Here is a 27725-nt window from a genome sequence, read left to right on the forward strand (position 1 = left end):
CTCTTTAGTGTGCAGTTTAGGGGAACCCAGGCTCAAGGTACAAGGCTCAAGGATAATATATAACATAGAAGTAGTATCTTAAAAGGAAGGTAGATGTCAGCTTATACACTAGAGAATTTAAAAATGAATATTGTTATAACTCTTTCCTCTTAGAAAAGACATAATGTCAAACTAATTGTAGTCACTGTTCTGAAGGACAGTATGTCCTGGTGTAAAATGTTCCATGAGTCAAAGATAACTTTGTACTGAGCAGTGAGTTCCAGGCAGAAAATGTTTTGATTTATGACATTTAACTTTCTCATAAGATACAGCAGTTATAGCAGTTGAAATTCTTAATCAGAAGAGCAAATAAGCTCATAATTTATTAATTAAGCCCCTTTTTCTTATTCAACACCAGGGACTAAACTAATATGCAGGGATGTACTGGAGTTACAAGGTTGCTATGGATGGTCTGATTGCACATTGGACTGCCATGGTGGGCTTTACCTCCATTTTATCTGAGACCCTTCTCCACCATTTCTAATTCTTCCTGGGAAAGGAAAAATGTGAATGGATAAAAACTGCTTGGCAATGATCCAGAGAGATTTATTAAAACTGTATTTGCCAGCAAGTCACATCTATTATGAGGAAAAAAATTTCTAAGAACTACACTTCTCCAAGAATGAGGATAGAAAATAGTAGTCCAGAAGATGGTGCTATCTTCCTGGCTCAAGTGAATTGGGCTCTTTTCCTTTGTTCAGTGTCTTTTATGAAACAATGTTCAATTCTGTTGAAACACGTTAGATATACTACGACCAAGGAGACTATAAATTATGACTATTTTAGTTTAGGAACTCTATTTCTGTAGTGAAGCTACCCAGAGAGGATCTCTCTGCTGAATCTTAAAGCTGGGCACAGGGGCATATGACTATAATCCCAATAAGTGGGGAGACTGAGGCAAGCTTGAGAGGCTAGACTGGGCAACTTACAGAGACACTGTCTCAAAATAAAAAATAAAAAGGGCTGATAATGTAGCTTCATGGCTGAGTACCCCTGGTTTAAGTCCCCTGTATTGCCAAAAAAAAAAAAAAAAAAAAAAAAAAAACCAAACCAAACCAAAACAAACAACAACAAAAAACAAACCAAAATGAAATAAAAAAGATCATGAAGAATAAAATTATAGATTTTTATATTGCTTAGCTGTAGTCATGGTATATTTGTAATCAGACCTGTTTTTAGATTGATAGTCCATGATGTGCCCAGTCATATTAATCTGTTTTTATATTTAAGATCTGAAGTCCCAAGTGATAAATCTTTCTATTATATTCAGAAATGAGTGCAAGATTATTAGTGGTCTCAAAAGAACTAATGAGCCATAAATTAAGTTCCCTTTCTTACCCCAAGATCTCGGGAATTGTCTACATGTACAGATACATAGCGGGCATTGATTCCCTTCACACAGTTGATAGTGATGTTCTTAGTTTTGTTTTTATCTTCATCTCCTGATTCCCAAAATGTTTCTGTGGAACCGTCTGTCAAACTTCCAATCATGGCAGGTCGGCTTGAAGTTTTTATGTCAACAATGCTGGTTAAGTCCTTTAAGCACATAACTATGCATAATTCCTATCAGAGACAAATATAACTATTCATAATAGTCAAAAAGAGATCTTCCCTGATGAGAAAAGAGATACATGATAATAAATAATGTAAGACAGAATCAAATTATTTGAGTACAGTTTTTCCTTTAATCCACTGTTGACTATTAACTATGGAACAACAGGAAATTGTTGAATGACTGACCTGACTCATAGCTTCAAAGCCAGACTGTATACTGATGCTAAAACTCTCTTCACTATCTCCATCATCTGATTTTGACAAAATATTGTTAATGTGATGAAAGACATTGCTCTGATGGAGGAACTGATGATCAGATTGTTTGAATTTGAGACTCCAGCATCTAAAAATATAAACAATATAAACAAATAAGCAATATAAATACATGATATGTGAAATAATTATTTTCTAGGAATATCTAAGAAACTTCTATAGTAGTTACTTTATTCTGTATCTTAAATCTCAAGAAATCTTAATGCTCTAGTAAAAAGTAGAAATTTCAAAATATGAGGGAATGAAATCATTACTAGTGGCTTTTAAAATTTTCTTTATTTTGGAGAAATAAAGGTAATTTCTTTGGAATAAGATAATATCTAGAAAAGTTCACCCATTTTAAATATAGGAAATTTAAGATATGAAAATCAAAGTGATAAAAGCAAGAAAGATAATGGGTCTGTTGTATAGGCAAGTGTTACACCAACTATAACAGCTTCTCAAATTTATTTTTATAATTCCATACTCATTCATTAGGGCCTAATGCAACTTGCAGTTCAAACATTGTATGAAGAGACAAAATTCTCACTCTTCCATTGGTCTTATCATTAGGCATGTGGGAAGTTGAATCATTTCATTAACTTATTTGTTATATAAAACAAAGGCGGATTTAATTATATCCATAAGTCCAGTGTATTGACCTAATAATAGGTTCACATGTAAAAGTAATGCAAACTTTCAACAGATTCCAATTTAACATTATGTCTGTTTCTTAGGGTAGTTTTAAAATTGACTACATGTAACTGGGATTCATTTTTCTTCAGATTTTTTTTCAAGTCAAAACACTATTTTGGTTTGGTTCACGAGATTTCATTTTTTTTCTTCTCTCTGGTGACATTAAAATGATCTAAGATATAGGAAATAGGGAAAAGTGAGGGAGATTGTTAAAAGGATCATTTAGAGCACTAAGAAGTATATTATTCACATTTTACAGAAGGGCAAATAGTATGAGCTAAGGACAGGAAGGAGGGAGACATCACTTAGCATAATACAGGGATTCCTAAAAATCTTACCTAATTTAAAGATGTTTTTCAAGCATTTAGTATTTTGAATACTCCATAAAATGTCTTCTCCCACAGTATCTAGAACACATCTATAGAAAATTACCTTAGGGCCATTTGCTGCAATGAACTGCCACTAGGGAGAGACATCATAAGATCAGAGATTGTCTGAAGTAAACGATGAAATGTATGTGGTAATGGATGAGCAGCTTCTCCTGCAATCACGATATCTGAGAGTGGATGTTCACACACTCTTGTATCTTTCTCCTAAAATAGAGATTGAAAGTAAGTCTATCAGATAACATGCTAGAATAAACTTTCTTCACAAAAGAATATTATATATACTCAAACTATACCCAATACATACAATAAATAACATCAATCTAATTACATCTGTAATATTTCTAGGGAAAAGGCAGTAAGACTGCTCACAAAGTCAGCAAACAAGTAGCATATATACACGTCAGTTCTAGGGTATTCATAAATCATTATTAGAATGAATCTATATGTATATGCATGTGTATATATGCATAAATTGTGCATGTATTTATATATGAGAAAATAACATGTTAGAAGTTGAGGTCACCATTAGTTCATATATGACATTTTTATGAGATTTTAATGTGAATTAAGACAAAAATGGTCCTTCCTTAAGGCAGAAGAACCACAGCTTGGAAAGAGGGACAGATTGGATTTCATTCTGCATTTAATGTCAGTCAGGTCTTTCATATTATTACCTATGGAATAACATTTATAATGGAAAACAGTAGAGTACTTCAAATTCCCAAAGAAAGGAAATTAGTTAAAACTGGATCCCAGCAGAGCAATAAATATGTTTTAAAGCAGGGGTGAATGAAGCACACAGGTACAAGAGCTAAGTGGGCCCCAAATTGGAGTTGATGGGGAGAAGTGGAGAGCATATGTGTATGGAGGGGAGGGCTGTGGCCATTAAAGGACTCAGGCTTGGAGTTCAGAGTTCAACAGCTCATGCCAATGGATATTACTTGGGAATGTCTGTCCAGAGTGAGGCAGTTCACTTTAATTAAGAGAGGGTATTCACATACTCATGGATCCTTCTAAGGTAGAAATCAAAAGCAAGTTTGTCAGTCAATTATTGTAAAAGAAGAGTCATATCTATTTTAAAAGGCTGATTTTTTTTTTAAACACATATAAGCCAAAAATATCTGAATGCTCAAACTGGTCTATGAACCACCAGGGTTTTTCTTATTTTAATAGGTCTGGCACTTGCTTTTTAAAGAGATTTTAGGAAAAACTATGATGATTTAGTTAAAAATTACCACTGAATAATAAAAAACCAGGCTTTTTTAGATGATATAAAATTTTTAAGTTCATTTAATCAACTGAAAAAAACATGACTTTATTTTCAAACAAATTCTTGATTGAATTCATATTTCTAAAACTCACACTTATATTTCAGTCTTTGCTCATGGTGTTTTTTCCATTTGCAGAATCTTATACACACCATGGTCAAAATCTATTCTGTGGTATGTACTTAAGAATAATGTACCCCATTCCACCTAAACCAAAATAGCTTCTTCTAATTTCACCAAATGTTTCTATAAAGTACTTACTTTTATAAAGAATATAATGTCACATTTATATCACATTAGGTCATCAAAGTACTTAGAAAGTAGTGATTGTTATTTTAATTATTCCAATAACTTTGCACAAAGTACCTTACACTTGCTGAACTGAAACAAAACTGCTTAATAATGAAAGTGCCTACTATTATAGACTACCTACCATGATCCAAGTCTTTTGAGGTAATATACATCATAATAAAACACTTGAAAGGTGTGAAAAAAATACCACAAAAAGTGAGACTCCTGGTCCTGATAAGCCAGTCACCTACACTTGTAATTCCTATTACAGCATATCATATTACTAACTGGTCTATAAGTATTATTTCATAAATGGCAGTACTCTAAGCATATTTCTCTGTATTTTCTTCTTCTTTTTAAACAGCTTACAATTTACCTTAGAGATCATTATATATTACAAGTGTAGTAATATATATTATCTTGCTGTATAGTCTTCCAACAAAGAAAAATATCAATTTATTTCATCAGTCTATTTCACAATAGTCATTTCGGTTTGTTTTCAATCTTTTGCTTTTATAAAAAATTAGGGGGGCTGGGTTGTGGCTCAGCAGTAGAGCACTTGCCTAGCACATGCAAGATGCTGGGTTTGATCCTCAGTACCACATAAAAAATAAATAAGTAAAATAAAGGTATTGTGTCCAACTATAACTAAACAAATATATCTTTTTAAATTCTGTAAAGAATCAACTTGTATATTCATTATTTCACACATGCATACACAACAGGAAAAACTCAAAAAAGTAGAATTACTGCATCATTTTTAATGCCAATTTTTTCTAGATTTTTGCCAAATCATTCTCCAACAGGCTGTTACTCCATAGCAAAGTATGTTTGTGTCTCCATCTTGTTGCCAATGTGAGCTCATCAAACTTTTTGAACTACATCAGTAAGCTAAGTAAAAGATGATCACTTTTTGCCTCCTTTAATGCATGTCTATTGATTACACATCATAAAAGTTCTGGTTTGTATTTTCTTTCTAAAGATTGTTGTATCTTGTTCTTTCAGGGAGAGAGCAGGCCATCTATATTCTGCCAAGGATTAGCATTCAACTTGGTTGGACTGAGATTATTTCAGTTGTGTTCTTGACTTTAGGCATTGCTCTTAATGCTAAGATGTGGTCCATATTCCTCTGGCATGGCCTTTCTGGGGTTTAAATTGCACATTAGCAAACTTCCTCACACTTACTCCTGTGATTGAGCTAGAATATAAATGTCTTCCCAGCTATTGATTCTCTATGTAATAGTGTTGCTCTGTTTACCTATCATATGTTGTACCATAACAGTATGCATCTTTCAGTTGATTGCTTTATGATAGTAGTGTTCAATGAGATGTGACTATCAGCATCTTTGCTAGAGAGAAAACTTTCACTAAGTATTATTAATACTTTGTCCATAGCATTGAAATGTACACATTTTTTTTCAGGTTAGATAATCCCTGCATGCTTTCATACAAATTATGAAACTAACTTAAGAGTGTTCTATTCAGTTTCTATAGAAATATGGACAATAAAAATAAAATCTCACTTGTTCTGCATTTTCTTTATTTGTTTTATTTTCTTCATCTTCTTCTTCCTCTGGTTCTATTGGAGCAGGAGTCAGTGAAGCCACAAAATGCCACAGAATATCATGGAGAGAAGTTGTTTGGATGACATTACACAGAAGCCAGTTGAATGCCTGAATAAATGATCAAATGAGTCCAAGATAAAAATAAAAAAGTATATGAGTTACAAAATGTAGGACCTTCCTTACTCAGAAATGAAGTAACTTCATGGACTACATGCTTCAAGGTCAGATGATAGAAAACTAAACTTGGTTTCACTAAAAGCACAAATAACTTGAAATAGTCAATAATTTTGGTCTTCCTTTAAAAAATATAACAGAGGAAATATATATTAATTTATATTAATATCAATATATTAATATTAATATTAAAATTAATATTAATTTACTCAAGCACATTTTTTTCTAATTTGTGTTTAGGATTTAAATAGAATATTTCTCAAGCTCTACACAAGCTACCATTTTACTTAAATATACTGGTATCATTCCCATCAATGAGGTGTCAAGTTATTCATTACACTTATGATAAAGTAGAAAGATTTTCTATATTCAGGCCTGTGGCATACAGTAATCTATCTAATCATTCCAGAAAATGGAAATCTGGGTAAGCAGTTATTGCTAAAATTATAAATCAAAAGTCCTACTTCTCATCCTTTTTGTATGATTATTTTTTGATTTTAATGAAATGATATTCTAAATATAAAAAGCTTCTTAAAAAAGATAAATCTCAGGATTGAAATAATAAAGTAATACAGAAATAAAGTTCCTTAGAGTATTTAAACACAGAATTCTAAATTAATTTATATCCACAAACTTTAGAGTTTAGTTTTGATGTGAACACTTGATATTTTCAATAGGCTTTTCAAATGGCTTTTAATTTGAAGCAATTAACTCAGTTTTAAAAAATGTCACCATTAAATACAGAATCATCATGTGATTTGTTTGATCTGTGAATCACTACCTTCATTAATGTATTCATACCTCCATAGCAAAAACTCGACAAGCAGATTTCCTTAACGCCTGTTTCATTGCTATTTCAAGACCTTCTAGATCATGATGCTGTATAACAAAGGCTAAAACTGGCCATTGGAAATTTCGTTCTCCTTTGGAAAGAGAGCTATGGGCTGAGATTAGGCGGGAAAGCTCAGGTGATGGATGTCTCAAGAGGGAAGAACCAACTTCTGTTAAAAAAACAAAAATTATTAATTTTCATAGGTGGTGCATCTGATTAATATATTTAATACTGAAAATAATATTTAGCTTATTCAATTACAGCACTTTTAAGCACATGACACAAATCATAACTATTACAACTTCTACTGAAAAAGAAACTGAGGCTGAGAAAGATTAAATGTCATACTTTCCTAGAAGTATACAGCTATTTATTTGTAGAGGTGGTGAAACCATGGCTGAATCCAAAGTGCACGCTTTGTAAAAAGCTATGTGATTTATATTTTCCCTAAATGGAATCTACACATCATCTCTACAATTTTCTAAGACTGCTTTATAAAAGATATCTCAATAATTAAGTTCCAAAATATTTGTTAACAAACCTATAAATAATTGATTCTAAAAATATTTTCTTGAAGATCTTCAATAGTAAGATACATAATTATCTGCCTATTATTTTAACTTCAAATCTTCATTTTTATAAATGGCTTACCTAATAAATTATCACCATTAATATCCTCTTCTCTTGGGTTTCTTTCAGTATTTTTTAGGCAGAATCCCCAGCACTAATTTGAGGCTGCTGACAGCAATTGGTCCAGATTATACAGATTATTATTATTATTTACTGATTAAGGGTTACTCATATCTCCAAGATTCTTTTTTTTTTTTTTTTTTTTGTAATCTACTCAGAGTAATGGTAACTTTAAGAGCTGTATGTTTCTATGAGGGTAAGGAGATAGCCATGATTTATAAGCCATAGGAACTGCTGGTTCACTGAAGCTTGGTGGAGGAGCTAATGGCAGCAAATAGTTGGCTTTGATATTTTACAAGTAAGACTGTAAAGGTCAATTTATTCTTGAATAATCACTAAATGATCTTTGGACATTTGCTCCAATTGAGAAGCAAAACTTAGAGGGGCACAGTTATGGCCAGGTCACATAGATTGTCTATCCCAAATTAGAAATTAATCCATTTGCTTCCTTCATATATTACACTTTAAAAATTACCTGCAAAGAAAATAATTTTCTTTTTATGTTCAGTAGTTGAATCACTCAATTTTCTTTTTATCTATATACTTACCAGTGTCTCCACTGTTAACTCTTCTTCTAGGTATAGCTTTAACTCGTGCAGGTAAAATGGAGTGTTGTTTATCATATTCAGAAGCAACAACTGAGTATGATCTTTGGAAGACAGTTCTCTTTGCCAGATCAGTATCAGTTATGGGACTGGTTTCCAAACTGCAGATATATCAAGAACACAGGTAAAAACTTAGGACAAAAAGTGAAGTGTAACTATACTTCTTTTACAATAGTGTAGTCAAATATTTCAATCTGAATTTGTGTGAAGAAACAAACTTAAAAGTCAACTTGATGATTTCTCTTTATATCATAATTTAATCTTTACAAATATAGTAAAATTTTGATCTCAGAACTGTATCTTAAAGTTTTTGATTTTCTAAAATAATTTTACATTTTAAACAAAAAAGAAAAGCTATCAAATATCCTAATATCCTTTTATAATCAAAAGCACTGGGGTGGAACTCACATGACAAGATACTCTGAGAAAACAGGCAGACATAATCATAAGTGTACTGAACGAAAGGAAATGGTTGTGTTCATGCACAATCCTAATAAAATCAAAACTTAGTGCATTTTTCTTTTGGTAGTTGAGTGTTCTATTAGGTTTCTCACTCTTGGGAAGTGCTACCCAAAGCTCATTTTAGAGCACAGCTATATCATAGTATAATGAGAAGTAACACTGATTTTGGTATTATCATTCTATTATACCTACATTCTCCATAAGAATGCAATGATTTTTATTCAGGCTTAAATAACTGATGTTTTGCTATTTATTTTAGTAACATTAAAATACTTAAAACTTTATTAAAAGGACTATATAACTTTCTTTTGGAGATTTTTTTTTTAAAACTACTTTCCTTTTCTGATTTTTCAAGCACAAATCTACAAGCTATTCTTCCATGTGCTCTTTTTTTCTGTCACCTCACTTCAAATTGGGACATTTTTGATCACCTATAGTTCTGGAGTTGTTTTATTTCCATCATATAAGCCAGATGTGAAATTCTATATCCCTCAGTAAGCTTATATATTTCTTTCTTTTTGGTATGCTTAATTAATAAGTCACTCCCCTAGCCCTTTTTATTTTTTTGAGTTAGGGCCATGCTAAGTTGCTGAGACTGACCTTGAACTTGGAATCCTTACCACTCCCTGCAAGTTTATATATATTCTAAGAAGTGGCTAACTTCCTGGGTGGTTTATTTATTCACCACCTCTCTGAGCTGACAGAAATTCTTGTTTTAAATAGAGTATGAATGCTGTACATAACCATCTGGGATAAATGTGCCTGAACGGCAGTCTGGCTGCTTTGTTCCAAAATGACTGTGTGTGGGATACATTAGCATACTTCATTTTACATTTGGATTTACTATCTTGTTTTCAGAGGCAGTTTATCAACTTAAAAAGAGTTAAGAATCAATTTTTAAAAAATGATCTGTTCTTATAAAAATTATAATGCTTCTGAGAAAATTCAAACACCAAAACAAAAAACAAAACCCAAGGGAGGAAGCAAAGATGGCCATTGATAACACAACTGAGTACACTGGGTCAGGTAATTCCTTGTTGTAAGGACTATCTTGTTTAGCAACATTGGCTTCTACTCACTAGTTGAACTAGCTCAGTTGTGGAAAACAAAACTGTTTCTAAATACTGTCAGATGCTAGCTATGAGGCAAAAATCACCCCCAGTTGAGAAACACTGATTTAATGGATTCACTGTTCACCATCTTTAATAACAAAGAGTTGTCAGGATGTTTTTTTCAAGAACAACTCAAAGGTGCTACATGCCCCAAATCATTGTATGTCAGAAAATATCTCAACCCAGCTGGAAATAAAATACTTGGGTCACAGTTTCTTTGCTTCAGGATTTTGTAAATATTACATTTATGTGCTCTGGTACCATCTTATATTTACTATACACTGTATAGTCTTTAAAACATGCTTTTCATTAACCATTTGACTCATCTGATTGATTCATAATTAATTATGGATTCTGTGGTACAATAGTGCTTTTACAAAGAATACAATATGAGGGCTGGGGCTGTAGTTCAGTGGTACAGCGCTTGCCACGCACATGTGAAGCACTGGGTTTGATCCTCAGCATCACATAAAAATAAAGATATTGTGTTCATCTACAACTAAAAAAAAATACAATATAAAGCTTTAGAGATATCCTTTCTTTCAAAGTTATAATACAAAAGTCTGTTTTGGGTCTTACTTTCCTTTTGCAAAATGACTTGTTTTGCCTTGCTCAGATAATTGAAAAATCCTTTTTTTTTCCCCACTGGAGTTTCAGTAACTTAAGATATTTCTTATAGTAACATGTAGTAAAATTTTCCTAATATCATTCAGTACTTTTTAGGAAGATTCTTTTTATATTAAAGCTTTAGATAAATATTCTATTGTATTAGTTGTGTTTTCTACTTCAAAGACATCAGTTACTCTTATATTGGATTATCCTGTTTGTATCTGTTATTTCCACTCTAATTGCTATAATCTGTCCCTTTTTCTTTACTCATTGTGATTATCTCAAATCATTCCACTGACTGATGTTATAAACACTTCTAATTAATTTCTTAGTTTTATAACTTTAATTTGATGGTTGGTCTGCTCTCTTACTCTGTGACATATCTTGCATATAAATAAATAAAATATGTCTCTATTTTATTTATTTATATATGCAATGCTGAGAAGCAAACCCAGTGCCTCACACACTCCAGGCAAGTGTGCTACCACTGAGCCCTGGCCTCAGCCCCTGCAATATATCTTTTTACTTCGTTCTGCTTTTCATTTCATTTTCACATCTGAGCTTATGCTTTATTATACTTATGTCATTATCAATTTTTTCACTGCTTGAGAATACTTATAATAATATTCTTCTTTTGCTGAAGAGGAGTTGACTTCATATCTTTAGCTAGAAGTTTATACTCTTTGAACTGAAAGATTAATAATAACTCAATGACTCATACTTATCAGACTAGTCTCAAAATGGTTTCTCACTCTTTCTAAAAGGTGTTATCTTCTTTAAAGATCTAAAAGCCTGCATTATACTCTTTGGAGAAAATGTCAAGGGTAGCTCACAAAAAACTGAGGAGTGATCCACACACATGAGGGCAAAAGCTGCAAATATTTTAATGAAAAATACTCATTTGGGCATATAAGTTCTATTATGCTTATTAAAGTATTATTTCAGTTTATGATAATTATGACTATATAGTATTAACACATTGGCATATCTTATTCAGCATGTTCACTCTTCCTGCAGCAAATATTTTTCTTTCCAGTGATATGTTCAGCTATACATAACTGAAATCCTGATGTCCTCTTAAATTTATCTTTCTCATTATCCAGTTAATCAGGTCACATTCACTGTTTTCCTACAAAATATCTCCTTTATTCCTCCATAACTACTGTAAACATAATCCAATTCTATATACCTAGCTGAAATCTTTGATTAAATTTATCTGTTTTTCAATTGATGCTGCGAGACTATTTCTGCATTTTTATCATGGAATTCCTCTTCTAAAATAGTTTCAGTGGTCCTCAATTTCCTTGTGTATTATGGCTACATGCTTCTATTCCGTTTTCAAGAAGCATTTTGCTTTGACATTACCATACCTAAGAAAGGAGGCATTGTAAGCAATAATCCAAGACATTTTAAGATTTATTTTCAGTGCCACTTGTCCTAGGAAATGACTGAGTACTGCCTCAAAGTTAACCTTTCCCTACTTTGCCTAACCATAACATTAAATGGTATGATACCTTATAATATAATCTCTTACTACATCATTAGTTGATCTTTTCTCTCAAGCTAGTCTGCCTCTCCTGTCAAGGACCTTGCTTTATTCATACAAGCATGCTTTTTCATACTACTCCACAGTGACTCATTGTCCCTGCTAAAACAGAAGGTTGTATTAAAGATCTAGAACATTCTTTTTTTAATTCAAAGTCTTCCTTCCACCAAATATTGGTGATTAAATAGAGAAGAGAGAACTAAAATACCTTGGAGGCATAGACTTCATATTGCTCTCTGGCTCTTCAAATACATTAGGAATTGCATCAGGAGTTACTGATATATAAGGAGCAGGTACAGATGTTGAACGCAGATATCTCATTTCATCCTGGAATAGGTTGTCATCTTGATAGCCCACAAAATTTTCATGATGATGCCTGTATTAAATCAAACCCAAGAACTTAAGAGTATGATGGCAGCACAGATACTCTTCATTTTTAATCTCCTTTAAAAAAGGCAAAGCAGCATATGTGAATCTACAATTAAAGGTTAAGTATTAAAAGAATGATAGATGTAAGCAGGTAGTAATAAAAGTCTGATAATTTTACATATAGATATTCCAGGTAAAACAAACACTTTAAATCCAGAATTGAACCCATTTTCTTTTCTATCAAGAATATTTCCATCTTCTAGTATTTGGTCAACCATCCAGGAGCTTAGGTTAGAATATCTCAGTGTCGTAATGATCAACCATCATTAATCACTAAGGCCTATGATGCTAGGTTTCCCTTCACAACCATTCTTTCTTCTCATTCCCTATCATCAATGCCATAGTGCAGGCTCACAGAATTTGTTGCATGGACTATTCGAAATACATGTGGTAGCTTTTGGGAAAGAAACATATATGAGTCAAATTTGGAAAATATTAGGTATATGAAATGTTCCATGGTTTAGGAAATGTCCTATCCCCAGACAGCTAAAAGTATAAAATCTATAATTATTCTATATTATAATATTTTACATTTTAAAAATTGATTCATTCTTTTTTCAGATTGGAACAAATTATTTCTAACCTAAGTCCAGTAAATGGTCTACCTGAGGCTATACATAGGTGGTATTTGGCATGCCTGATGATTTCTACCTTGGACTCAAATGTACTCAGTCTCACATTTTCTGTTTCCTTTTTTATTTGCCCTATTGCAATAGTAACTATAAACATTTCTAAAAACCATACAACTCTGCTATAAAAAGAGGACAACACTTTCTAAATTGAAACTGTAGGCAATATCTAAAAATTTTCATCTGTCAGCTGATAAAGAAAATCTGAATTTGAAATATGAAAGACTGTTTTGGCGTGTCAGTGTGTAACGTGTGACAGTATAGGCTGTAACACCAAGTCCCATGCAGGAAAATAATACACTATTAAAAAGTCTCTCCATCTGTGTTTATGCCCCTTCTTCTAATTTTCATATTAGTTTTCACATTTCACAAAGTGACTTTTTAATTGCAAACCCTTCATATATTTCCCTGTTTAAAATTCTTCCACTGAGGTTCTTCTGCCTACAGAATCAAATGCAACTTTAGCATGAGCTACAGAAGTCCACATTACCTGGGTTCACTCTTTTAAGCAGCATTTCACTATTTTCCACCAGCAACCAATCCTTTAACAATCCTGTGAGTCCTCAAATGTGTAGCAATTTCATTTGTCTTTATTCACTTGGGATACTCTGCCAGAAATCACTGTCCTCCAATCACCTGATGGATATCTATTTATTCTATAAGACTCTACTAAAGGATTAGACTTTGTGGCAAGCCTGTCCTGATTTCTTTGGGAAGATTCAAGGGTTTTCCTTCTTTTATGCTCTAACAGAGTATGCCTCACATGACATTGTAAATGTTCTGATGACATGTTTATCTTCCCACAAGAGTGTGAACATTCCAGAAGTCAGGATTTTATTGTATTAATTTCAGGGTCTTTGGAACCTAGCACAAAGCTGATACCTACTTGGTACTTATTTAATGTTAACCAAATGAATAATTTTAAAACTGAAAGATTACTAGAGGGAAACATTAGTTTCTTTCTACGTTAGCATTTCCCCCTATTAATAGACTGAAGTCAGCTTATCAGAGAATAAAACATAGTTACTATCTTACTAATACATATTTTATATTAGTAGTAATTACAAATTGACAAAGTATTTCCATTAAATACCTATTCCCATAACATGAATATCCTACCAATCATAGGCCAGCCAAGGAAACTCAGAAACCATTAAAGGCATCGCAGAAAATAAATTCCTGGAGGATTCTTTACTTTGCACAATTGCTTATGTTGTTCCCTATCATCAAAGGAAATACAGAACTACCTTTTGATACCAGTTAATTAACAGTAGCTGTTAATCCAAAGGTAGTGAAACACACACACACTCACATACACACTACACACACACACAGACAAATCTTATTACCTAGCTAAGGTCTGAAGGTAAAGACAAGGCATTTTCACAGGAAGATCCTCAGAAATGCCCTCTTTCACACTGGGCAGCTGTGACTGGAACGGTTTTGCAGGGTGGTAACACAGAATGCTTGGTTCCGCAGCACTGCTCAGGGACAGGAGGAAGAGGGCATTGGCTTTGATGACCTGGTGAGCTTCCATAGTGGGCAAGGCACGAGGGGTCTTGACTTGCATTGGCTTTCTCCTAGATTGTTTGACCTGGCAAAGAAGAAACTGCAGTGGTTTTCTCCTACTTAAATTTTTAATTTGTTAGACTATGTATTTTGAATTTCTTTTTTTTAAATGTATTTTTTTAGTTGTCAATAAATCTTTATTTATTTATATGTGGTCCTGAGAATTGAACCCTGTGCTTCACACATGCTAGGCAAGTGCTCTCCCACTGAGCCACGACTCTAGTCCTTGAATTTCTTTTAAAAATTATTAAACACTTCTAAAACTATTTAGAAATAATAATGATTACCAAACTAGCATTCACTTTATGCTTCTCCTGAACTGACTGAAACTACTTTATATTATACACAAACTATATTTCCTTTCTATCCTTGAGGAAATTTAAAATCTAACTCATTAAATCTAAATACAGTTTAAAGAAACCAGCAATATATGTGTGGCGAGGGGGGCGAGAGGGGCATTCAACAAAATTCTATGGTTTAGTACGCCATTAGTAGGAATGATCTTGAATTTCTAGGACAATATGAGTCAATGAGGTATATGTCCCATAGCTTAGTTATCTTGTATTATCATAAGACATAATTTATCTTTTAAATTAAAAATAGCTGACCCAGTACAAATATTAAATTTGCATATTATTTCTGTTATAAAGAGCTCATAAGTTGATCTTTACAAAATCCCATATGGAACTGATTGAATAGTATGATTATAAAGAGATTCTTTTTTTTCAGTTGTATATGGACTAAATGCCTTTATTTATTTAATTTTATGTGGTGCTGAGGATTGAACCCAGTGCCTCACATGTGCTAGGCAAGTGCTCTACCACTGAGCCACAAACCCAGTGCCTTATATGGTATATAAATATCATTAACATTAAAAACCACAATGGATTGAAAAATACCTTCTCCCTTGCTGCAGCCTGTTTTTCACGGAGGTATTTTTCTCTACAGCGGTCACAAACCAGATACCAAGTGCTTCCTCCTATGCCACCATCACCACAGTTACCAGCCCATCCTCCACAAAAATGCCCAATGCTATTGTAACCTTGTCCACCAGCATACCGGCCACAACCTTGAAACAGTAACAAAAATAATAAATATTACAAGGGTTTTTAATAGTTTGACCCTTATTATATATTAATGACAAATTTACCTTCTCAAAGTAAGCAAAAGTAAGCAGCTGATTTTTTTTTTCAGGCTATTAACTACATTAGAAAAAAAAATAGCATGCTTGACCAAAAACAGTTAATTAAATAATGGCCAAATGTTAGATACTCCATTTCTAGATAAGCAGATTAAAAGAAATACAGTATCTGGTAACCTTTAGATTTACTTAAGAATGTCAATAAAAATAGACAAAACAAACATAAAATATTATGTAAGAATGACATATTTTCAGGAATTAAATTTATAAAACTTTTGGGGTATAATATGAAGAAAGAGAAAGCAAGTTAATCTTAGTTCTTCTAGGTGAATTTTGAAATATTGATTAATGCTATAGAAATTCTTATATTTTCCTAAAGTGCAGTTTTCTCATAAAAGAACTTATATCATTTTAACAGGGAAAGTCCTAAGAAATCAGTAGAATCCATTTAGTTCGAAATTTTGAACAGGAAATACGAAAATCGAAGGACATCTAACTCTGGGATCATACCTCTGTGTTTGAACATGTTATTATTTCTGTTGTGTGATTTCTTAATGACATCCTTTGGACAACACAATACATATTTAGAAAATAAACAATATTTTAAAATTTATTACACTGAAATGAAGTAATATTATATTGCCTGATCAGCACACTATTCGAATTTCTCTACCCATTTTTCACAAAGCCTATTATTATATAAAAATGACAGTATCAGATACTATAAATTCTGGACAAATGTTGTCATATACTTTGACATAATTCATAGAGCAGCTCAAGTTAGAAATGATCTAGTTCATTAAAAATTAAAGTATTTATATATATATTTAATAATGTCATTTACCTGGGTGAGCTTGTCTCATGTGATAGGTCACTGGGTATGGATGTGATTCTCCACAGAGCTCGCAGATGGTATCTTTCTCTGGTCCTCCTACTGCTAGTTGGGCCATCTCACCAAACAAATTGCCCCTAGGCCTAACTTCTGTCTTTTCTTTTTTCTTTTTCTCCTTTTTGGTCTTCTTATTCTCTTTTTCACACTCTTTCTTTTTAAGAACTGCACATGAACCAGGACTTGGAAAAATCATATTCTGGGAAGCAGCTTTGATAGTAGCCAAAGAGATATCTTCCCAAAAAGCCACTAAGTGTTGTAAAGTTAAGGGAAGGGGAGACTTAGACTTCACCGTATGATGCATGGACATTTCAAAAGTGGCTTCCGTTTTCCCATCCTCACATTTTTCATGCAGAGGTGGTTCCTTAAGCATAGACAACACCTTATTTTTGTTGATGCTTCCCATCTTAGATATATCTGGTCCATGAGGTGCAATATTAAACATATTCAGTGCAGATGATATTTCCAGTGAGTGTCTATTTTTTAACTTGGTTTCTTTTTCCTCTGTGGGTTGTTGACTATTTAAACTACTCCTAATAGGAGCATGCTCTTTGGAAAGTTCAGGATTAAATTTTAGGAAAGAAGAACAAGCCATTGCATCATGTACTATGCCTTCATGCCACAGAAAAGAGGCAAACACTGCTCTGGCACACTCAGCCACAGATGGAGACATGGCTTGCTTGGCTGGCTCTAAAGGTTTGGCTCCATCTCCTTTGAAAAGAAAACTAGATTTTTCTTTTTTGGGCCTAGTGTGTCTGTTAGCACATTTTCGACTTATTTTGGGGGATGCTCTCATTTCCTGTTCATCTTTCAGTGGTGCTTTTCCTATGCTGAAATGAACTTTATTTGAACCCTCATCCACACTCTTAAATTCGCTTTCATCACAGGTGCTATCTGTCAGACTATTTGTTTTCAAAGTACTTGAAGTACAGACTTCAACTACCTCACTGTGGAGGTTTTCCTGCACTACATGGGGAGAGGGAGCTCTATTTTCAGATCCAGGGGAGTCTTTAGAATCCTTTGGTACTGATTTTGGTTTTGGTGATGTAGATCGTCCCCTTAATGGCTCTGTTAGGGGCATTTTCTTCTTGCGGAGGGTGTCTGGATCAAGTGTGTAAGAGTCTGATTTGGAACGTTCCCGAGGAGGATCAAGTTTTGTCTTAACAGGAGCAGTGCTTTTTTGAGGTAGATTTTTATCTTGTGGTGAGGATGAGCGTGGAGAACTAGCACTAGATGGGCTAGATCTGTTCGTTGGGAGAGTCTTTGGCTTAGGAGATGATGACCGAGAACCTGGTCCTGGAGATTCAGCTCTGAAGCTGGAAGACATCCTCCCATCAGACTTTAGTGTCTGCAAAGTGTTATGGTTGGGAGACAATGACCTACTATGAGAGTCAGATCTCAACTTTGCAGCATCTGACTTTAACATAAGGGATTCACTAGCAGATAAACCTTCTGTACCCCTTGGCTTCTTTTGGTCAGTGGTAGTCCGGCTCATGCGTCCATCAGGTTTCAGTGATCTGCTGTGTTTAGAGGACAGTTCTGATTTTCCTGATGTCAAGACTGGTCTAGAAGATGTCGACATATTTCCTCGGTCACCTGTATGATCCATTTCATAGTGAAACTTGTTAATAAATCAGAAATCACTGATAATTTAGCCACTAAAAACTACAATAATAAACAAAGCTATAAAATTTATATTTTCTGCCATATGTTTAAGAATAAAGGAAAAAAAGGTAACTATTTCTCATAAAATTTCTATTATATCATTATACAACCATTACCACTAAAAACTTTCACAGATGCAAAATAGACTGAATAGATATTATCTAAGGACCCACTGTGAATTATTAGTGACAATCAGAACCTCAGTCCTAGTACAACTAAATATATTTTAAGTTCAGTGAGGGACAAGAAAGACCAAAGATCTAATTTTTTTCAAATAAGAAATTATGAAAATACATGTGTTTTCAAAATGAATTAATCAAGCTAAGTTTCCAGTAGACTAAAACATCACATCCTTAAGCTGAGTTAGGAAGCTGAATTTCTGCATTTATTGCTTTCCATTGCACAATGAATACAATTAAGATTAATAAAGAACAGCTTAGGAGACACCCTATTTTAATGATTGCATTAGCATAATGTATAGTTAACATAGGAATGTCCTAAAGCTATTATTTAGATGTATGCAAGTCAGGCAGTCTTTTATTTTTAAACAGGCTCTATTCCAAACATTCAATAAGCTTAGCTGATTAAAACTCAAGAGTCCATGGCTTTTGGAAATAGGAAGAATGGCAGTATCCTGAGGATGAGAAGTACAAGTCTGAACTGAGGGCCCTTGACACAAGGGGGTCTGGAAAATGACAAGAGCAAGGGGGAAAACAAAACAAAACAAAACAAAACAACAAACCTCCCTTCCTTCCTTTTCTAAAGCAAAACATTAGATAATTCTACATGGAAGCCATCTGTTTGTGGCATCCTGTCCTCACTCAGTGTCTCTCCTTTCTGCTGATTTTATGCTTTCTTTTGAGGCATTAAGAGCCAGGCTATCTTTGTCCCCAGTAAGTGCTACAGCCTTCAGCATTCCCTTTCCCCTTAAAATAAAAACTCCTAGTCTTGGTTCATGTACTATTAATTAGTTGCTAGGAGGAAAACAACCAGACTGCGGTGATTCAAATGGTATGAAAAACTGAAAAACTGCAAATCTTGTTAGAAGTACTTATATTTTTTGAAAGAGGGTTCCTAGGAAATTGAGATTAATTTGCTGGTTATAACCACAGATTTCTTTTGCTTTTATAGAAAAGGATGTGAACAAATTTGTATAACATACAAAAATGTTTTCGTTTGCTTTGAGTATGGGTGTAGGGAGTTATAATCACACTCTTATAATCTATGTCAGGACAGTAATGCGGTAGAATCTGTCCTCTTCAGATAAGGTCCCCAAGAGCAAGTATTTTTGTGTTATTCTTCAGTGATGCCATGTCAAAAATGGGTCCTGGAATACAGTAGATGCTCAAAAAATATTTGTTGAATTAGCAATAAATTACTATTTTCCTAATTTTTTTCTTCCACTATTGTTCAGATTCCCTAAGAATCCACATTTTATTATAACAGCTCCCAAGACCACAGGGCAGAGGTGATAGCAGTCATTGCTATGTTAAGCATGAGATGGCTTGCAAGTGGATAATTCTACAGAAAAAATAATAGGATGTGAATAATAGGGTGCAGAGCACACTGATGAACTGAATATTTATTTCCATTCCTACATGTCAATGTCTAGCATAATTATTCTGGTTCTGTGAATAAATAAAAGTTACTATTCTGAACATACTGTTCTTTGGTTTCTTGCAATGCTTTATTATTCTATCATAAATTTCCTTTATCATATATGTACTTTCTTCTTTTTCTGTGGTGCACAGCATTGAACCCAGTGCCTCATGCATGTTAGGCAAATGCTCTACCACTGTGTCACATACGCAGACCTAAACATAGTTATAAGAAATAATTAAATTTGAGTGGGAATTGGTGGAAAAAAAAATCACACACAAAAAAAGGATTTCCAAATATTGATCCTGTCTTAGAAGAATACAAACAGATGTGACTTTGATATATGATACTCTCAAACTATTCAAAAGTAGTTTAAGAAGCTGTTGCCCATTTTATTTTATTGACCAAGTAACAGTCCAGAGCAAATTTTATAAGCAAATAAATTATATTTGATAAGAGTTAAAAGTCAGCATAGTTTTGACCACGATTTTGAGCATGTGATATTTGGAGTATTATTTTTTTTATTATTCTAAGAGCTAGAAACTGTTCTTTATCACCACATTTATTGCAGAAGCTGCATCACATATAATGATAAATTTATACAAATAGGCAGTAAATATTTTATATTTGGTACTCCATTCTCCAAAATTTCAATCTGAAAACTGAGAGTTTCTTTATTTATTAAAAAGGACACTTTAGGATTTCAAACTTAATGAGAAGAGTTCCTAAGATTATCTACTACCTATCTCATGTTATAGCTGACTATATAGTTGTTACATGGAACGGTGAATAATACCTATGTTACATTTAATTCTAAGGGTGGGTGCATTCACAGTGGTGGTTATTACATCATAATGGAAATGGGTTCTCTAATTGGCTAAACAACAGAAACTGCCAAATATTTAGGAACACCACTTGTTACATGTAAGCAATAAGTATACCTTATTTATATTCCTCTAGTAATGGGATAAATATTCTCAAGATCTGTAAATGATGATAGCTAAACATCTGTTGAAGTTCCAGTGTATAAAAAATGGCAAAAGTATTTCTTCCTGAGATGTATTTTTCAAATCATAGCTAAATCCTTCTAAAAACACTTCTTCAAAATATACTTCATATATTTTTTAAAAAAGAAAATGCTATGTTAAGTGAGTAAGCCCAAATGCTAACTAATTTTTGTTTATATTCTTCATGTGGCTTTCAAAAGTTTTGGCTTTCAAAAGTTTAGAAATGTTACTAAGAATTGTCATGTTGTGGCTGCCCCAAAATATCAATAAATATAAGAAGATAACTAAATCTTCAGACCATATATATAACATTTCACATTTATTGCTTAATGACTACATTTATAATAGGCAAGTTTATGTGATAATAGGAAAAATTTTTTTTAACCTCAAAGGAATTCTGAATAGTAATGCATAACAGAATAGAAATTTAGTGCATTCAAATTAAATTCAACTAAACATTTTAAATGTTAACTATTCACTCACAAAGTGACCTACATGATTTTTTACATGCCCAAATCATAATCAGGTTATATGATACCATACTATTATATCCTATAATATAATATACTGCAACATAATATGAAGTACATATCAGATTCCATAATCATATAAGCTACTAGAGATAATACTATACAGATCAGGTTATATAACCCTATTTACTATGCAAAGGAGAAATATAAAACTGTTTTAGCCATTTTAAAGAAAAAAGGAAATTAGCAATTATTTGAACAACTTCTACAATGTATTTGCTATTGATGCAAAACTGTTTTTTTAAATTATCTTAAAATATGGTATTTTAAAACTTAAATCATTAAAATACTTGAGTAAACATCTATAGTATTTTAATTAATAAATTAATCAATCAATCAATTATTTCTGTGTCCGAGGGTGCTCTCTACCACTGAACTACGCCTCAGGAATATTTATTATTTTGAGACAGAGTCTTAAGTTGCCCAAGTTGGCTTTGAATTTGTGTTTCTCCTGCTTTAGCCTTCCAAGTTGCAGGGCTGGCATCTGTAAGTAATTTAAAGTACCAAAGGCATATTTTTAAAATGTTCTGAAATTTTGTTAATTGTCAATAGTTTAAACATTTTGAAATTGAAAATATTAAAACTAAGTCACTAAGAAACTATTAAGGATGATTCATTCATCTCAGACAGGACAGGTAGACTTATGAGTATTCGTGTGTGCAGTGGGGGGGAATGCGTGCAACCACCCTGATAACTAAGTTAAAATAAAAAATGTTTAACTTATCAAAATGTTTCTCCTAAAAAAATTTTACATTATATGACAGTAAAATATGTTTAAAGTGTCACATAAAGTCCCTATATTTGTAATAATCATGTGTTTTATGCCATTGTTTTTTGATAATGACTTAAAATTCCTCAAATTAGAGATTTCTTTCTGTATACCTACTGCATCTTTTAAGATCTCATAAAGGTTTAAAAGTAAACAAGAATACTATTTAACCACAGATAACAAACATGCACAGCAATTAGTATAATCTATACTATAATATTGAACAGAAACATCATAAATTATCTCAAACACATAAAATTTTAAATAAAATGATAAACCTTAATTTTTAAAAAATGAAATGGGATGAAAATGAAGTGAACTGAAACTTCTTTATTGATACTTCCTTCATTCAATAAGAATGGCCCATCCATGGATGCACGTATACCCACCCTTCAGTTTGTGAGACAGAGATGAGAGAGCAGAGGCAGGCCCAGCTACACCAAAATTTTTGTAAATGCGCTCACGAGAAGCAAGGTTGCGGGATGGAGATTCTACAGTGGAAAACATTGGCAAAGAAGCAGCACAGATTCAATGGAAAAAAAAATTTAGCAGAGAACACAAGCAAAAACAAAGCATTTTTAAATGGTCTGTAACTATAAACTGTTATTCCTAATAGTTTATATTCCTAATAGTTTATATAAAATTGAAACTAAAAACAAAGGTAAAATTAATGAATTTTGATCAATAACATGTTAACATGTCCAAATGTGTTGACCTGAAACTTAATAAGTTAAAATGAGAATAAAAGAAAAATATACACTGTTTTAGTACCCTTAGCAATGTATAATAACTTTTAAAGTGCAATTTAGAGTAAACTCAACTTTCTGTAACTAGATACAGGGTCTTGATATTTGGGATTCAAAACAAAGAAAGCAGAGCATTAATGATACATGAAGAGCTCATGTTATTTATAAGAGGAAATTTTTTATTAATCAACACTGACTTCAAATGGGCACTAGAGAAAAATTCTGATTTAAAAAATTTTTAGTATTATTCTATTTAGTTAACTATATGATTCTCCAAAGAATTAATTTTATAAAGATGGATTAAATAATGGGTTACTTCATCTATGAATGGAAGGTTCTTATTAAGTATGATCATTTAGTCCCCATCAAATGGCTTTTTAAAAACTGATGAACTTCTTTTGTGCATCAATATTATGTCTCTCTTATAGAATTGCTTCCCTTTTTAAATTAAAAAATATATTTTTTTAAAAAGTTAACTAGTATAACTATGAAATTATGATTAAACAAAAACCAGATTTTATAAAAATTAAATGTGTAGAACAAGTGCTATTTCTAGTTAATTTGATTTCTTTAGTCTTTTAACAACAATCTGTTTTTAGATTTTTCACTTCAAAAAAATGTTTCTTTTCACTCACTGAATTATACCTACGAATCCAGTTTCTCCAGGCTTTGTAACATATTGAAAAGACTTCAATACCATTTTCCATTAGTTTGTCCTTAAGCCTCTGTTATCTTACAAGTACCCTTATAATTTCTCACATTTCTTTTTATGGGTGGTTCAAATAAGAATGGTATTCTTAAGATTCACTGCTCCTCTATCTTCCTGTAAACCTGGACCTCATAGATATTAGCAAACAAGACAAGAGACTGTGTCCTCACACTGGTAGTTTGAATTCCATTCAGAATCTGCCATCTTTCCAGTTTGTTTCTTGAAGAAGAGAAATATTTCACTGTCCTAACTCAAGCATTCAATGATAACTAAAGATTATTATCTATTATATAAGATTTAAACAGCATAAGAATTCCTTTGCACCTGACACCTTTTGCATTTTGTTGTCATAGAAGTCATTAAAAAAAGATGCTCAAAAACATTAAAAATTTAAAGACAGCATAAGTTTCTACAATAGGCAGTAAATAGTTAAGTATAACCCACAGCTCAAATTTCTTAGAAATTATTTGCTGGAAAACTGTCTACTTAAAAAAAAAAAACATAGAAAACTAGTTTCTTGGCCCTAATAGAGACAATATATAAATAATACCTTCAATCTGTCCAAAAGGTGCAAGTAACCAAAGGACATACATATTAAAAAATAGGTATAATTGGGGTAGGGTATAACTCAATGGTTGAGTACTTCTTTAGCATGTGTAAGACCCTGGTTTTGATCCCCAGTACTGCAAAAAAAGAAAAGAAAAAAGAAAAAGGTAAAATTAAGTATAATTATTATACCCATTTCCATCAGTGTTTCAGAGAATTTAAAATAAGGTAAAGTAATGATTATATACTTTTAGCTATGGCAACTATCTGACAGCTTTAGATGTACATAATCGATGAATCCAGTATTCTTCTTTGTGGTAAATTTATCAGGAGAAATGTGGAGTTATTTGAATGGGAGAGGAGAATAAGACATGGAATAGGAATTAAAGTTTATTCATCTCATAGACTGACTGCTGGGAATCAAACCCAGGGTCTTGCACATGCTAGGTGTGGGCTCTATCTCTAAGCTACACCCCCAGTGGGATTAAAGCTTCTTTACATACACATTAGTATACTAAAAGAATTACAAAAGAATGAAAAGCATTCATTTCCTTTTGTGAAAGCTGAGATAGAACATTTCTGAATATAATTTGACAGGTATATATATCCTATACCTTAGAAAAAAATAACTTCAAAACACTTCAAGAAAAGACAGGTATTGCCAGGGTGCAGTAGTGCACACCTATAATCCCACCAGCTCAGGAGGCTGAAACAGTTTTGAGATCAGCCTCAGCAATCTGGTGAGGCTCTAAGCAAGTTAGTAACACTAGTCTCAAGATAAAAAATAAAAAAGGGCTGGGGATGTGACTCAGTGGTTAAGCACCTCTGGGTTCAATCCCCAGTACTTACTTAAATAAATAAATAAATAAGCAAAGACAAGATGAGACAGGTGTTGCTCTTTAAACAACAACTTCAGACACTAAAGAGCTAAAGATATTCTCAGAAATGAAAGTCCTCCTTTTCACAAATTGCTTATTAGTTACAAGGGGAAAAACCAGTAATTACACAGCAGAGAAACAGGCACTTTGGTCACATATAATTAACATTAATAATAACCATGTCCTGCCTGAGGCAGACACCATGCTTAATAGAAAGACAGCTAAAACCTAAACCATAAACAAAAGTGCTTTTAGTACAACAATCTTTTAAAGCAGTATTTGGAGAAATTAGAAAAGGTAGATACCAGCTTACTGCCTCAAAGTTGGGATAAATGTAAACTACAGATAAAGTAGAGGGCCTCTCTTCCATTCTTTCTTATCTTTTTTTTTTTTTAAATCTCTAACAAACACTAAGAAATACAATCAGAACAGTCTCATGCTCATGATATTAGGTTATTTTGTGGGTTGCAAGTATAAAATAAGAAGTTTGAAATAACTGACCTCTTGTCTTTCCCAATTTTTACAATCAATGTAAGATTAAATGAAATGTCATAGATAAAAAGAAACAACAACAACAACACTGGAGTAAATTAGCAGATTCTCATTTCAAGTTTTAGATTTCTACTTTAAACAAGTGATGAGAATTTCTGTCATCTCTAAAATGGAGCTGGAAGACTTCTTAGGCTTCTTGAACACTAGAAATTTATTTCACATGATGGTTCTTATAAATTCAATTAGGTGCCAAATCAAGACAATGCTTTAATGATCAATTTCTGATAAAATTGTATATTTAATGGTATATTTTCAAATTGTTTCTCAACAGTGCCATTTTTAGTTATGAGAGTGCCAAATAAATTTTGTAATTTCTAATTATATAACTACCACTGGAGCTAAGTTTCCCAACTTAACTCATTTTTCCTCAACACCTGCTTTTGATTCTGAATTTCTAGTATTAAGTAAGCATATTATCTTTCAAATCAAAGCAGAAAAGTGGATGTCATTCTAGATTGACTCCACAACTGTGATTAGTATGTCCTGGGTACTTTATTGCCTAAACATTTCTACACTTGGTTCCTCCTTCTGCAATTAACCCTACTTAGCTTCTCTCTGGACTCCCTAGCACCAATATTCTCCCTTTCTTCTGTCTTTTTCATAATATTTTCAGTTATATTGTCTGTATGTGCTGGTAGGGACAGACAGACTGGGGGTTGAATCCAGAGTCTCATGTATATTAGGCAAGCCCTCTACAACTTAGCTGTATCTACAGCCCTCCATAAATTATTTGAAAAATTTTGTGACAGGCCCTCATTAAGTTGCCAACCTAGGCTCAAACTTCTGAAAATTCTTCTATCTCAGCTTCCCAAGTAAAGTTTTGCAGGCATACGACACCATATCTGACTATTTTTAGTTAAACTTTAAAAATATAAAATTGATTGAAACTCTCTCTTTAATACCCTACAAAACTATTTCCTCTATCTGCTCCCTGCACTCATTCAGTATACCTACAAAAAAAAAGTCTAAACCACTAAGTATGGTGCACAACACATAATCTGGCCCATGCTCTCTAGTGTAAGACGTTGCCTCTACACAATTGAATAAGGCCTCTTATTAGTCTATTTAGCCAACTTCTCCTCTCTCCACCCTCTAAAAACTGGAATGTGCCAGGGTTTGGTCTTTAGGCCTTTTTTCTTTTCTACCTCTATCTCCGTTGCAGCTGCTTTCATTCACCCATATAGTTTTAATTGTTACCTATACACAAGCAACTCTCAAATTATTCTGTTATAAGTCAGTGGGCTACCAACTTATATGCCTTACCCAGACATTTCCTCTGAACTTGGAATAATATATAAATCTCAATTTGGTATCTCCAAAGGATTTATTAGTAACCTCAAACTCAATGCATCCGAAATACATTTATATGCTAACATGACTACAGTAATGCTTATCCCTGTATCCATGCTCCTTTGCAGAATTTCCAACCAAAATATGAAGTCTAAGAGTTTATTTCTGTACTCACAAAGGTAGGCTAGCCATGTGTCTTGCTTTAAATGAACAGAAATGGCAGGTGTAATATATCAGTTTCAACACTAAGCCTGAAAAGATTGTGCATATTTTTGTTTTCTCAGAATTCTACAACAAACCCAGAGTAGCCTGCTGAATCATGGGACATTTGACTCTATCACCTCTTTATCTCAGGCAATGGTCTGTCATCTTCCCAAAACAAAGATGTCTAGCTGTCCTATTGTTGACTATAGATGCATGAAGAAATTCAGTACCAAGACCAGAAGAACTATACAACTGAACCCAGCCTAATCTGCCAACCTACAGAACTGTGAGCCAAATAAAGAGTGCTTTATTTGGTTAAACTGTTAAGTTCTGGGGTATGTTATGCAAGAATAGCTTACCAGTATGATGTCCAAAATTAAGCTCTGTTATTCCCGCCAAAAACCTGGTTCTCCTGCAGCCCTTGCCTAAGCAAAAAACTTAAATTTACCCTTTACAATTTTCTTCTCATTGCTTGTTCATTGTAAGCGA

At 32.9% G+C, this 27725-nt stretch overlaps 1 protein-coding gene across 12 annotated transcripts in view; it reads right to left on the reverse strand.

Annotated features, from left to right (window-relative positions):
- The window catches only part of MYCBP2 (MYC binding protein 2), a 295622-nt gene that overhangs the window by 31392 nt on the left and 236505 nt on the right, over nt 1-27725 (reverse strand). For 6 of the 12 annotated variants that reach the window (XM_081291229.1, XM_081291227.1, XM_081291226.1 and 3 more), the window contains 11 exons: nt 22701-22802; nt 16697-18337; nt 15611-15780; nt 14492-14736; nt 12293-12460; nt 8299-8456; nt 7030-7229; nt 6013-6162; nt 2974-3134; nt 1780-1936; nt 1378-1602 (listed from right to left, as the gene is read on the reverse strand). In XM_081291229.1, the coding sequence (XP_081147355.1) occupies nt 1378-1602; nt 1780-1936; nt 2974-3134; nt 6013-6162; nt 7030-7229; nt 8299-8456; nt 12293-12460; nt 14492-14736; nt 15611-15780; nt 16697-18337; nt 22701-22802 (3377 nt within the window). The remainder of the gene's footprint in view (nt 1-1377; nt 1603-1779; nt 1937-2973; nt 3135-6012; nt 6163-7029; nt 7230-8298; nt 8457-12292; nt 12461-14491; nt 14737-15610; nt 15781-16696; nt 18338-22700; nt 22803-27725) is intronic. The other 6 variants (XM_081291222.1, XM_081291231.1, XM_081291232.1 and 3 more) reach the window with 1 other exon arrangement.

Source organism: Spermophilus citellus (assembly GCF_964194105.1).
Source record: "Spermophilus citellus genome assembly, chromosome: 1".
NCBI classification, from domain to species: domain Eukaryota; kingdom Metazoa; phylum Chordata; class Mammalia; order Rodentia; family Sciuridae; genus Spermophilus; species Spermophilus citellus.